The sequence below is a fragment of the Monopterus albus genome, unplaced genomic scaffold (genome assembly GCF_001952655.1).
Source record: "Monopterus albus unplaced genomic scaffold, M_albus_1.0 scaffold102.1, whole genome shotgun sequence".
NCBI lineage: Eukaryota > Metazoa > Chordata > Actinopteri > Synbranchiformes > Synbranchidae > Monopterus > Monopterus albus.
The window spans coordinates 1316691-1329552 of NW_018127982.1; the positions used below are offsets into that span (position 1 = coordinate 1316691).

Below are 12862 nucleotides of genomic sequence, written 5' to 3' on the forward strand. Positions count from 1 at the left end.
GCAGAGACTGGAGTCTTTTTAAAACCCCAGGTGTGAGGAAAACTGACCAAAAATGGTCTGAAGTGCAGTTTGCTGCTTATTTATTGCTCTTAATATTATGGATGTACAACAAGACCTGTCATGTGAGGGTATAGCCTTTAGTCAAGGAACAGCCTTACTCCTTACTTGTGATTATTTCATGAGTGTCTGAAGCGCTTTTTGACCTCTGTGAGACACCTGAAGCACAATCTCATTTCATTCTCTTCTTCTGGAATGCCTGCATGTGTCAGAGAAAGTGAGAATAAAAGAGGCTGTGTGTATTTCTGAAACTGAAAAGAAATCTGCAAGCTGTTCTGGTACCTTGTAATTGAATGTCTTTCTTTTGACCTGAGCTGGTGTATATGTTTCAGGGTCAAGCTGAAGGATGGCGTGGTGTTCCTGGGAGCTAGAGCCAGTAACCCTGTTGTGTGGACGGTGAGCCAGGATGTCAGAAGTGAAGGTCACAGGATTGTCACCCTCCACTGTCGGAGGAAGGAAAATACTTTTAGTCAAAGGTACGTCTGACTTCCTCTTTCTAGAGTATGAATCAATGCTTGAATGAAATATGAGCTGAACAACAAGAAATGAGCAGTTCATTTTGCTGTCAGCGGAGAGCGACTGCAAAGAGTGAGAATGAAAGAACATCACTCAGCGTCTGAATCATCCGTGTCTTGGTATTGTCATGTATGCAGATCCTCAGCAAGTTTTAAGTGTAATGAGTAAATGTAGTGTTCAAGGAAACAGTGTTGCATTTCTCTTTGCACTTGAAGCATGTCTTGTAATAATGATTTTAATAATAATACTGTCTACAAATCACATGAAAAGACCAAAATGTGACATAGTAAAACTCATCACTGAGTCATACTGTTGCGCTGGGTGACCTGTACCTTCATTAAGATGAAGATGACTTACATACAATAGCAGACAGTCAACTCGCCAGCTAAACATTTTAGGCAAAAAGTAGCTGCACACAGGAAGTGATACACCCTGGCTGCACTGTCATTTCTTCCTGGGTGCCAAGGTGATGGCCACAATGAATGACAAGTCATCTATCATTTACATGCACCTCGTTCACAGCCCCGCTGAGGAGGAGAGACTTTGAATTATACAGGACTGCTCAAACCAAGGTCATACATGTTGCGTCTGGCATTATGCCCCGCAATTCTGAGTGTGATAAAAGGCTACCTTGAAGAACTGAAATTATAATGCATCACCTGCTGATACCCTGTGCTTTTAGGTTTCTTTAGCTTACATGGAATAACTGTAGCACAGTAGCAAACAGGAAGTATCATTCAAAGCTTTTGTAATATGTGAAGATTATTACAATACTGAATTTTAATTACCATTACTGAGAGAGCAGTTGTGGTCTCTACTGGTCATTTTTAAAATTAAAATGGTAATAACATGCTCATACAGTAGTACATGAAAACAAAGAAATGTTCCTTCTGCAGTGTAAGACTGGATTTACAGAGCTATTTTTACTTCACACTGGAACAAAATGAGCTCTTTGACTCTTACTTACACAGTAGAATTGTTTTAGAATTATTTTTACTGCTGAAGTAGAAATGACAATATGTGTGGTGGCTGTGAGGCTACAGCAGAGGCAGAGCTGTTGAATTACTAAAGGCCTTAAAATAATCTCTTATTTTAATCTTTTATCTAGTTAGTACTTGGAGTGATTCTGTTTTTGGCATGACTATAGAGTACCCCACTCAATATGTAGGTGTAACATGATAATATTGCAGTATTTTATTTGGGGTAGAGAAAGTGGCTCTTTGGCTGTGAAGCATCATGAAATGTTCTGTCCTTCTGTAGCAACTCTAGCTCCATCCTTGGGCACCAGTTTCTTTATGCAAACCATAGAAACCACACTAATATTTTGAAAAGTGCTGATGATGCTACCATATTTACAGAAGTCTACATGAACACAAATTACATCTATAGCTGTCTGGGTATCAACACACTATTTATGAATTACTCTTAAAAAAAACTGTTTGCCTTGTACCAATACTGGGTGTATCTTTCTTGAGTGAAGGCAGTATTTAAACTCAAAGGGTCTCTAAATGTTTTTGATTTTGTAGCATCATGGTTCAGTGTGGTTAAGTGTAATGGAAGTGTTTCTAAAAAAAATGTCTTTTTTTTTTTATCAGTCACAGTATGGTGAGCACATATTATCTGATGGCATCTGTATGCAGATGGCAGAGATTCCAGAGTGGGTACTGTGTGATAAGGAAATCCTAGTGAGCTGGACCTGATCCTACTCCACCTGCACTGAAAATGTCTCATTAACTGCCCATAGAGTTACATGTACACATTTACCCGTTAGTGTATATACGTACATACAGTACATACGTTAATATTTTACAAGACATGCAAATTGATACAAATATATAACTGACAGCATGTTTTGTGCACTAAGCTCCACACACCACAGCCCCTCCTCAAGAGATGGTGTCGTCTCTAATAAATTGAACACAATTTTATAAGATAAAACAAAACAATGTGTAATCAGGTAGTTTTATTGCCCCCTTATCACAGGTCCAAGTTGAAGAGATCCAGCTACAGATAGATTACTATGTATGTGGTGTTGTAAGTCTCCAGGCTGTAATAAAGCTGACAATGGTCAACAGGCAATGCTGCCTGCTTTGTTGAGGAGATGTACTAGGATGCTTAAATGCTAAGAGTCGTCCTTCACCAGCAGTTTGTTGAATCTCTGTCCTCACTGCTCTTTGTTACCATGGAAGGAGAGACAGTTTTCTTGCCATCCAACTAAGTCATATTCTTTTTACTGCAAGTACTATTGAACTTGCTGATATCTCAGGTGATATAGCAGCTGAATCTCATCAGCTGATAGCTTAATTTAGCATGGGAATACACACACCCACACTTAGGAATCATGTACACATTCAATACGTCTGTGCATATTGGTGTAACTGCACTAAGTGGACCCACATGTAAATGGACAATGCAGTGACAGCCCTATAGGATCGCACTGTAAAATCAAAAAGGAAGTCATCAGCTATGCATGTCAAGTACTCAGGATGCATCTGGCTCCTTTATTTCTTTTTAATGAAAGCTAATATCATTTGGAGCTCCTGTTTGTCTGAGGGGGAAGAGTTGAGAAAAGGTAACAAATGAAGGTTTTGTTATTGCACTAGCAGTTCTGTGGCCCAGTACTTGGAGTGTCAATTGGTAGCTTGTCCAAGCTGCAATGGGAGTTCGATTTGTAATTGTAGGAAGTGATCCATGGCATCTAACAACTAATTAAACTAAACCGAATCTAATGGCCAACATTTCTCAGTCTGCTCGCTCCCTGAAATTAACACATGCACAGAGAGGCGTGCTGACTACAACACCAGTAAAGCACTAACCATTTTCAGATATGGAATCTACCATTTGTCGCTTCATCTGTCTGTTTTTGGGCTGAGACTTTATTCAGACATAACAGGATCATTATGGCTAGAGCAATGCTTGCACAATATGTGACATCTGGTACCTGGAAGGGAGTAGTGCCACCACAGAAGAACAGCAATAAGTAGAGAAATATGAAGAATATGAAGACAGACAAGCACTTTCCCTTTTTCTTACAGGCTACATCAGTGTTGGATTTCAAATTTTTATACTGGAGCCTGGTGGTTATTTCCATCATTGTCTAATATGCTGATTATTTCCTCAAATAACTGATTTTTCAATAAAGTATAAGGGAATAGTAAAAATTGCTATTTTAATTTCCAAAACCCCAAAGTGGGACCTTCAAATGCGCTTTTTTTTTTAAATTCACCGTATGTTAATCTTTGAAGAGAAGGCAAATATATTTGGTTTACAGTTGAATGAGACAAAATTTAAGCAGAAAATCCACTTTTCAAATGTTTTTTAAATTCTTTTAAAATGACTGAAATAAGTTTTTTTTCTCAGTTAACTAATTTATAAATTGATTATGCATTTCATCTCTAATATGAAGACTTACAGTATAAGCAAAGGAATTTTTACCCATGATTCTCTGCAGTGAAATCCCTACTTTTCCAGTCTATTTCATTGCTTATTAGATATGTAGCAGGGTTTTGTATTATGAAAGCATCCAAGCATACAAAATTATGAAACATTGGGTCACGACCCTCATCTATATCCTCCTTTTGTGTGCTGTATTTTCACTCTCACATTGTGAGCTGCTGAGGGACTGATGGTGTGATGGTGGTCTCACACCACAAGGTTTTATTAAAATGATTTTCTTTAACTGACAAATGCATGAAGGCAAAACAAGACACATGCAGTATCTCTCTTTGTTTATTTAGCGTTGTGCTACTGCAGTCTTTCCATTAATGTGACAGCATTCAATTCACACTTGTAAGTGTAATGGAAGTGTTTCTAGATGCAATCTATTTCGATTATTTTTGTGACTTTTACAGAAGTGTCTCATGCTTATTCAGACATGACTCAATAAAAATCGCCATCAAGTTTATATAATTATGTGCACATCTGAAAATGGCCATAAACTGTAGACCTGTAGTGTGCATACCGATAAGCATGTGTGCTGTCTGAGACACACACACACACACACACACAAACAAGTGAACAAACAGGACTCTGCAACATCTTTTCACCAAGTCTACGGGATCATGAAACATACTACCACATTGAAACTTCCTGCTGTTGATAGAGAGGACTCCCACAGTGAGCAGGAGGTTTACTCCAAACAACTGACAAGACAGCCTTACAACACCCACACAATGCTGCAAGCCTGTAAAACAAAGTTCTAAGGGGATGCCATCTAAAAACAACACTCCATTCTTAAATCTGAGTGACAATGCAACAAGACAGAGTAATTAAACCAACAATATATGTTTTACAGTGCATGTTTATATCCTTCCTTACTGCAGCTTCATGTTAGGCTTAGGGTTTGAAAAAAAAAACAACTAACTGCAGAGCAGTTGCATGAAGACAGAGTTTTCTGCTCAGTACACAAGCTGTGGCGTGAAAATAGGTTAAAGATTCAAATTGTTTTCCATCAGTTGGCGAAAGCACGTTTTAAGCATCAGTGAAATTGAGGCTTGTCATTCTGTGTTTGTCTCAGCCATCTGCTGAGGGAGGTGACATGAGCCTCTGAGGGTCTTTCTGTCAAACAAAGGAAGCAAGCATCAATGAGGGGAATAGAAACCCCGGGCTTGTTTTAGACTGAAATGATTAGCATACTCTGCAGTGTGCCTGGGACAGAAGAAACACACAATTCCCATACAAGTGGTCCATAAAGGTTCTAGTTAGATAAGATTTCCTCTGCTAAGCATTGTTACGTCTCAAGCAGATTTCCTTCCGATACACTTTATATCCTTTTTCATTGCTATGTGAGATTACTTGCTGACATGTATAGATTGTTTTGTTCCTTAGTGCTGGGGGATAATTCAAGATTATGGTATGTTTGTCATCTGAAACATACTATATAGTGATGATCGGTTCACATCATATTATTCATTTAAATTTCTGCTATTCAAATCAATGATTCTGAGCAGGCTGAAATTTAAAAGAGTTTTTAGACCTTCAGATCTTTTTCAGATCTTCTCTCATCTGGCCTTTGGTGGCTGGACATTATTGCATGCTGTGCTCAGTCACACATAAGTTACCTGGGGCTGCAGGAGTGTGAAGGCGCACTCTGTGCTACATATGGAAGATGTGCCACATTCCATTTATGATCTCATTATGCATGTCTAAGTGGCTCTGAAACAGCATGTACATTTTAACTCGATTTGATTGATTGTTCTCATGATATGGTAATAATAGCCTGGAGCCTTGTATGGGCACAATCCTTTCCTGCTCTTGTCATTTCTTTGCCACATCTCTCTGTTTCTGCACCCTTCATATGATACACAAGACAGTTATTTTGTGTCTTCTCTTTGGGAAATCCTGTCACTGGAACATTATAGAAGTGTGTCATTCACATAGCTATGTATTGGTTCTTATGAGCAATGGTGTCATTGTCCACTGGATATGATGATTATATTCCATATGTTAGCTGTGCATGTAATTTTAAGAATTTGCATATGTAAAATTTGCCTGCAGAGCTACAGTGTGGACTTAAATTCATATATGAGAGCTTATCTGAATAAAGAATAGTTTATTCATTTTGGTGACGACATTTGACCACACCTCATAAACTATGAGGCCATGCAAATGACCACTGTTTGGATTAGTGAATGTGTGTCTATAAGGCAGCTTTAACTCTTTGCCAGAGAGTCGTTAGGAGCTGAAGCAATTGACAGAACAATGATGAGTGAAGATTGAATGAGAAAGGAGTTCAATATTCAGTCCACTTTAGTTCATAGGGAGAGGTCACAGGGCCTCATGCTGTTTTTTCTGATTGCACTGAGCTTAATTCACATGGCGTATTAACACACACAATCAATGGCTAGACCAAACAGGACCAGTGGGACTGCATTTACAAGTCGAGTTAAATCAAAGCTCCCTTCAGCGCAATCTGACTCCAGTGGAGGAACTCTCCATGCATCAGTGAGATACATGGATGTTAATGACCTGCCTGCTGAGGGTATCTGTGCGCGAGTACACATCTGCACTCATTTATGTGTATTTGATTAAGAGGGAAATTGAAAAAACAGACTACCATTAGTTTGGACCTTGAACAGTGTGGCAGTTTTGATTAGTTCTGTGTTGTAATCTGTTTAATTAACACTGGTTCAAAACAATGCACTCTAGCAGACCAAAGGTAGATTTAAATTGTGTGTGTATGTGGGAGAAAGTGATGACAAATCAGAATAAGAAAGCAATAAGGTACATTTGTGTGTATGTGCATGTATTTGCTTGTGCGTCCTTGAACATATGAATAGTCTTTTGAAAAGTACACTGTTTTTGATGATGGATAGGGGAGACGGAGCAATTACCCTGCTAGGTAGTCTAATTTGTATGTTTGTGAACTGCTGTTTTCTTCAATTGGCTTATCACAGGTACATGGAGGGTACAATTTGGTATAAAAAATATTTGAATATCTTCAGTAATCCTTTTAAGCAATCATCTAGACATCTTATTTTCCTCTTTTTACCCATGGGGCCATGAATGCATTGGTGAAATGCTCTCTTCTCACTGCCTTCCTTATATTAAAACTGATTTCTACAGCAGTCCAAGCCAAGCAACGATGTGATTGTTAGATGGAGCGCAATATTGATCTTATGTAATTCAATTTGCATGAGTGGTGCATGAGTCCTATGTGGCTGTGGGCCTTCTCATGCTTTATGGAGTCAGAAAGTAATGTTATCAAAGTAAAAACACAAGGCTTATTTATTCCCTCAAACCTGTTATCATTAATGGAAATCAAAATAGACATGGTGCCACTAATGAAATATAATTAATGCAAACTCAGGGAAATGATTTATACCACATCCATTTACTGAGATGCACTCTGCCTTCTCCCCCATCTCATCTTCCACCTTAACAACTTGAGACATGAATTAGATACTACACAGTATTTACTGCAGATCCTATCAGTTCCTTGACCTGTGTGTTGTCAATGAACTAGTACAGTATATCCTGCCTATGTGAAGTAAAACATCCTTGATTGAGCCCTCTGGGACTGTGTGACTAATCCAGGTAATCCAGCCAAAATTGGTGATGCATGAAATCAGATAGAAACCATCAGGACGTTAACTTCTTCAGCTGCCAATTATATCGGTCAGCTGTGTGGGGGGTTTTAGTTGTGTGTGTGTGTGTGTGTGTTTAAAATGGGTGTTTGTTTCTTTGAGCCTTTATTTAGAAGCTTAGCCTATTAATAAATCTGAAGTAGTAGTAAAGTCTTCCCTCCTCTCCTTCTAACAAAACTCTGTAGTTGCTCAGTTTCACTTTTATCAGCAACTAAAGCCAGCCCTGCAGGGGAGCTGCCCACAGACAAGCTGGAGATTGGCCATGGAGCCTGGTGAGGTTTGATAAGGCAGGTCTGTTGGCCTTAGAACCTTAGGCTCAGACCTGCTGATCCACTTCATCTTCTAATAAATCATCTGCTCAATCCGTGGCCCCTGTTGAATGCTTTAGAGCTCTTGTTGAGGTGTACTTTATATTTGAGGTACTACTAAAACTTGTTAAAGGATTTCCAGCACACAGGCCAACAATTTTAATGCATTGCATCAAGTAAGTTAAAACCGGTCACAAAAAGCATTAATTGCCCAAATGGCTATTTGTTTATATGGGTATTAAATGCAAATTGACTCGTTTAGAATGGAGGAGGACTAAATGTATATATCTACACTGCAAGTCAAACGTTTGGACACGCTTTCCCTTCTATTTGAGTGGGAAGGTGTGTCCAAACTTTTGTGTCTGTGTGTTTATATGTGTACTGTAGATGAAAAATTGAGACAAACACCTTTGAAAGTTGTTTGCTCAAATGTATTTATTGCCAGATGGACATAAATGTGAAGGATGGTAAAATAAGGGCCTGTATTTGTCTCCTTTTCCCATCACATCCCTCTCTCATCATTCAGTGGGTGAGTTGGAGAGGGTTCTGTTTACTTGACAAATTAATGAGGCAAGTAAGCAGAAATAAGGGTCCAAGTCAGCAAGGGGTCATGGTGGGGTTGCCATTCTTATTAACCTTGTCCAGATACACCAGTTTAATAAACTGAACCAGGGAGGAGTTTGTTTGTTTACGCTTGTGCTGGGGTGTGCACATGTATGCAGGTTTGTTGCCTGTTTTTTTTATATTTATTTGGACCTCAGACTGTGTGAGAGCGAGACAGAGAGGGAGATCTGTGGCCATAAATAATGCAAGTGTCACTGATGAAACTGGACTGGTTCAAGGTAACATACCACTGTAAATCTTGCATATGAAAGTGTGCACTGCATGTAAATAACCCTGAAAATATCAACAAGATTTCTACTATTTCTCTGTTGCTCACTGGTTATTTATGAAAAACTGTCACTGAAAATTTACCCAACCATGTCAATGATACATATAGGAAAAGTTAAGAGAATATTTCACTAAGGGAGGTGAGTCCTACAGTACGGTCACTGATTTACTCAGGCATGGCAAATCAGGCATGTTATAAAAAAAAAAGTGTAACAATGACTCGTCAGCATCACAAAATAAGCCACAATACAATGCTATGAGTACTGACTGAATTAAAGAGAACTAAAAACAAATGCAAAGAGAGGTTTTAATTCTGACCTGTAGATCAGTTTAAATTTTTATGCTGCATTTTACAATAAGCAAGGTCCTCTTGTGGCAAGAACAACATGTCAACACAGAAGAATGCTTCAGGCAACAAATTTAAGAGAATTTAAGAAAAATGGAGCTTACAAATAACAGCTCAATTATGCAGTTAATTTAAATTAGTGAAGCTAAATGCAATAATGTATAAATGTATTAGTGATTTTTTTTTGTACCTTTTGTAATCCAGGGTAGGGTTGTGGAGCAAAGAATTATGAAGCAATTATTATAAAATCGAGTAATTAGATAAAGAGTTTCAATTAACCACTGCCACTCACAGCAAAATGCCGCACAGCCACTCCATTTATATGATAGCCAGGGGGCTTATTACATCAGCATGTAGCTAGCAATGATTCATTAATCCTCAACACTGCGTTGTCATATTGCCCATTGTACTTGTTTATAAAATCGCCGTACACTCTACTGCCATGGAACTTTGATTTTGACTGTGTACATTGAATGTATGAATGTAAGAAAACATGGACATAGTGTCAGGGACGCTGCCCAGTGTTTCTAAAGGAATAACCTGGGTTACGTTTACCACTTGTCGCATTTTGCCAGCTTGAGGACAGAAAACTGCAATTAAGATTAGACCCTTGGTAGACTTTAGACAGTCAACCACCTGCCTCCAATAAATGCACACAGACCCTGAAATATGCACAGTGTTAAGCAGTATTCTTCAAAATTGCTGCCAAGATTTCACTATAACTTTAACACAGTCAGGGTCCCTTTTTTAATGCTCATGGCTAGAGGACACAAGAGGATCTGCAGCTGACTGGCTCTAACATTCAGCCATCATTGCTGCCATATGTCAGGCTACATTTGATGTATTCATCCTGCTCCTCAGTCAATTTTCTTTATCACCCCTTCCTAAAGAGCTTATTGAAAAACCCTGCATTGCTAATGCAGAATAAATACAAAATGGCAAGACCCTCTATTGACGCAAACACAGTAGTCTCTAATTTAGAAGAATCCAAAAGGCTTTCCAAAGTCAGAACTGCAGTATATTGATTTTCTAGACCATCAAAATCGAAACAGAGGTGCTCAAGTCCCATAGCAATGTGTCAGTCAAGCACTTTATACTGTAATTCAGCTTCCTGTGGTTAGCACATATTTTTTCAAGTTGACACCAGCTTTAAAGTAGATTTTGGAATACGAGGTAAAAATTGTTCAGTCACTCAGGCCAGTGAACTTGCATTACACAGTGAACAAGGGCCAGTGAAGTTGGTTTCTCTGTTCAAACACTGTGCTCAGACTCTATAGATCTTGCTAAAACTCAAAATCATCAGAGGCTTGAGTAGAGCTAAAACATCTTTTCCAGTCATTTAAATGCTCTTTTTGGTCTCCACTGTGCAGATAGCACAACCAAATGTATCTGTTCACATTCATTTAAGAGCCCTATAGGAAGGTCAAATGAAATGGAGAGGGCAGTGGCGATTACATGGCTAATTTCCTCTATTCCCATAAAGCTATGGCACATTGAGAGATAGATTGACTAGAGAAAAGAAAGAAGAATATTTTTTTGGGGGGGGGGGGGGAAAGCAAAGCAAAAAGAATGATGAAAAAATAGAAGCATAAAAGAAAACTCTAGTAAATTTGGTCAGATAGACGCCGCTCAGGCCACCATTCACAAAGCTTAAAATCTGGCACATCACACATTTTAACAGTATCAGACAGTGACTGAGAGGCAAATAATAGAAAGGACAACTTAATCTAATCCCTTGTCATCTGTGTGTATGTCTGTGAGTAACAAGAAAAAAAAGTGTCATTTCTGGTGGAGAGTTTAAACTCCATGGGGGGAGATTAGCCTGTCACACTGAGTTGATCTTATTGTCCAGGATAAGAGGATGAGCACCATAGTCCTCTGGAGAATTTTACTAACTCTCCTACGGCTCACAGAAAATCAATCAAGGGACAAAAGATGGTGTTTATACAGTGATTGACTGTGATGTATTATTTTCGCTGTCTTAATCGTGGCTCGCACTGTAACTGCCAGCTGGCGCTTGAGAGCAGTTTAGTGACCAACAGTTAAAAGGTAACGGTGGTCCTGAGCAACTCTCCAACACACTCACTGTGGTCTCTCAACACTTTAATTATCAAAGAACTCAATCATTTGAAAGCACACTCAGTTGGCCAATTTTTAGGTACCTCTAGCTAAAACTAATGCGGTTAAATACAACAGTCCTGTAATAAATGCTGCCTTCATTAAGGTTAGAATATTCCGAGGAGTTCAGCATCTCCACAAACTACATCACCACTCTAAGGCCCGTGACACACAAAGCTGACAGTCAGCCGTCGTGAGCATCTGTACCCCTCGTGTTCGTGGTGTGTTCTATGCCGTTAGCACTAGTCAGACCCTGTCAGCAGCATTTCAGCCAATTCAGCATGTTGAATCGGCGACAAACCTCATGGGCAAGACAGACCACTCTGACTGGCTGTTTTGCTTAGTGAACCAATGCATGAGAAGAGAACGGTTCAGGAAAGCCCCTTCAGCCTGTCACTGTAGTATCCATGAATTCACCCATTTAGTGCCCTTTCTCCTTGTTTTTTGCCTCTGCAACCTCCTTTCTTTTTCCACAAGCAAAACACCAAGAGCAGAGAATGCCAGTGCCAATTGTAGCTTCTTATCAGGCACATTCTTGATTGGAAGCAGCTGTAAACAGCAGCTGTGTTGAATGAGAGTTGCTTAGTTTACAGCTTATACACCCCCAGTCTACCTCTTCTTCTTTTCCTTTCTGAATGGTGAACATACATGCTAGTTGGCCATTGGCTGTAGTCTGTGAGGTGGGTTCAAGTGCCACTTTTTCGACCCATTGGTCCAGACAAAGCTGGCGTGAGGTGACACAGTTGGCCTACATTGCTGCTAGTTCTTTCATGTTTGCCAGGTGTCTCTGCCACACAAAAAAAAAGTTAAGATTATCACCTTCATGTAAGGAGGACTGTGGTGGCATGGTGGAACCGTGGTTAGCGCTGTCGCCTCACAGCAAGAAGAGTCCAGGTTTGAGCCACAGCCAACCCCATGCCCCCATCCTCTCCCTGTGCTTGTGTGGGTTCTCTCTTCCTCCCAAAGACATGCAGCTTAGATTGATTGGGGACTCTAAATTGCCCATGTGTGTGTGTGTGTGTGTGTGGATGTCTGTTTCTAAGTGTCAGCCTTGTGATAGACTGGGGACTTGTCCTGGGTGTACCCTGCCTCTCACGCAGTGTCAGCTGGGATTGGCTCCAGCACCCTGCAACCTTCTTCAGGATAAGCGGCACAGATAACGAACGGATGGATGAAAGGAAGAGCAACTGCAGGACTGGTGTGCCAGATTGCATTTGCTTTAGCTTGGTCTACATATAAAGTATCATCTGAGTATACTGACTATCAAGAGAAAAGAAAAATCATTCCTTCAAATTTAACTTTGCCAAGACTTCACTTTTTCCAGAGACTAAAAACATTTACTGTGATATAAATTAGCTGTGGTATTCTGTTTGTAATTTATAGCCAGATTTTTTTTCAGCCATATTGAATGTTATTACTCCATTAAATAGCCCATAGCACCTATAGTATCACCAGGTCAGAAGAAGCATATCATCAATTTGTTTTAGAATTGTAAGACCTCTAGTGGCTGTAGTAATTAATCAATCATAATCTTTATTGCC

The 12862-nt window shown here is 39.5% G+C and overlaps 1 protein-coding gene across 1 annotated transcript in view; it reads left to right on the top strand.

Annotated features, from left to right (window-relative positions):
* The first annotated feature begins 260 nt into the window (after window positions 1-260).
* The window catches only part of LOC109965637 (transmembrane protein 132D-like), a 58015-nt gene continuing 45413 nt past the window's right edge, over window positions 261-12862 (top strand). Inside the window, exons 1-2 of the mRNA XM_020609823.1 lie at window positions 261-274; window positions 390-453. Of these exons, the coding sequence (XP_020465479.1) occupies window positions 261-274; window positions 390-453 (78 nt within the window). The remainder of the gene's footprint in view (window positions 275-389; window positions 454-12862) is intronic.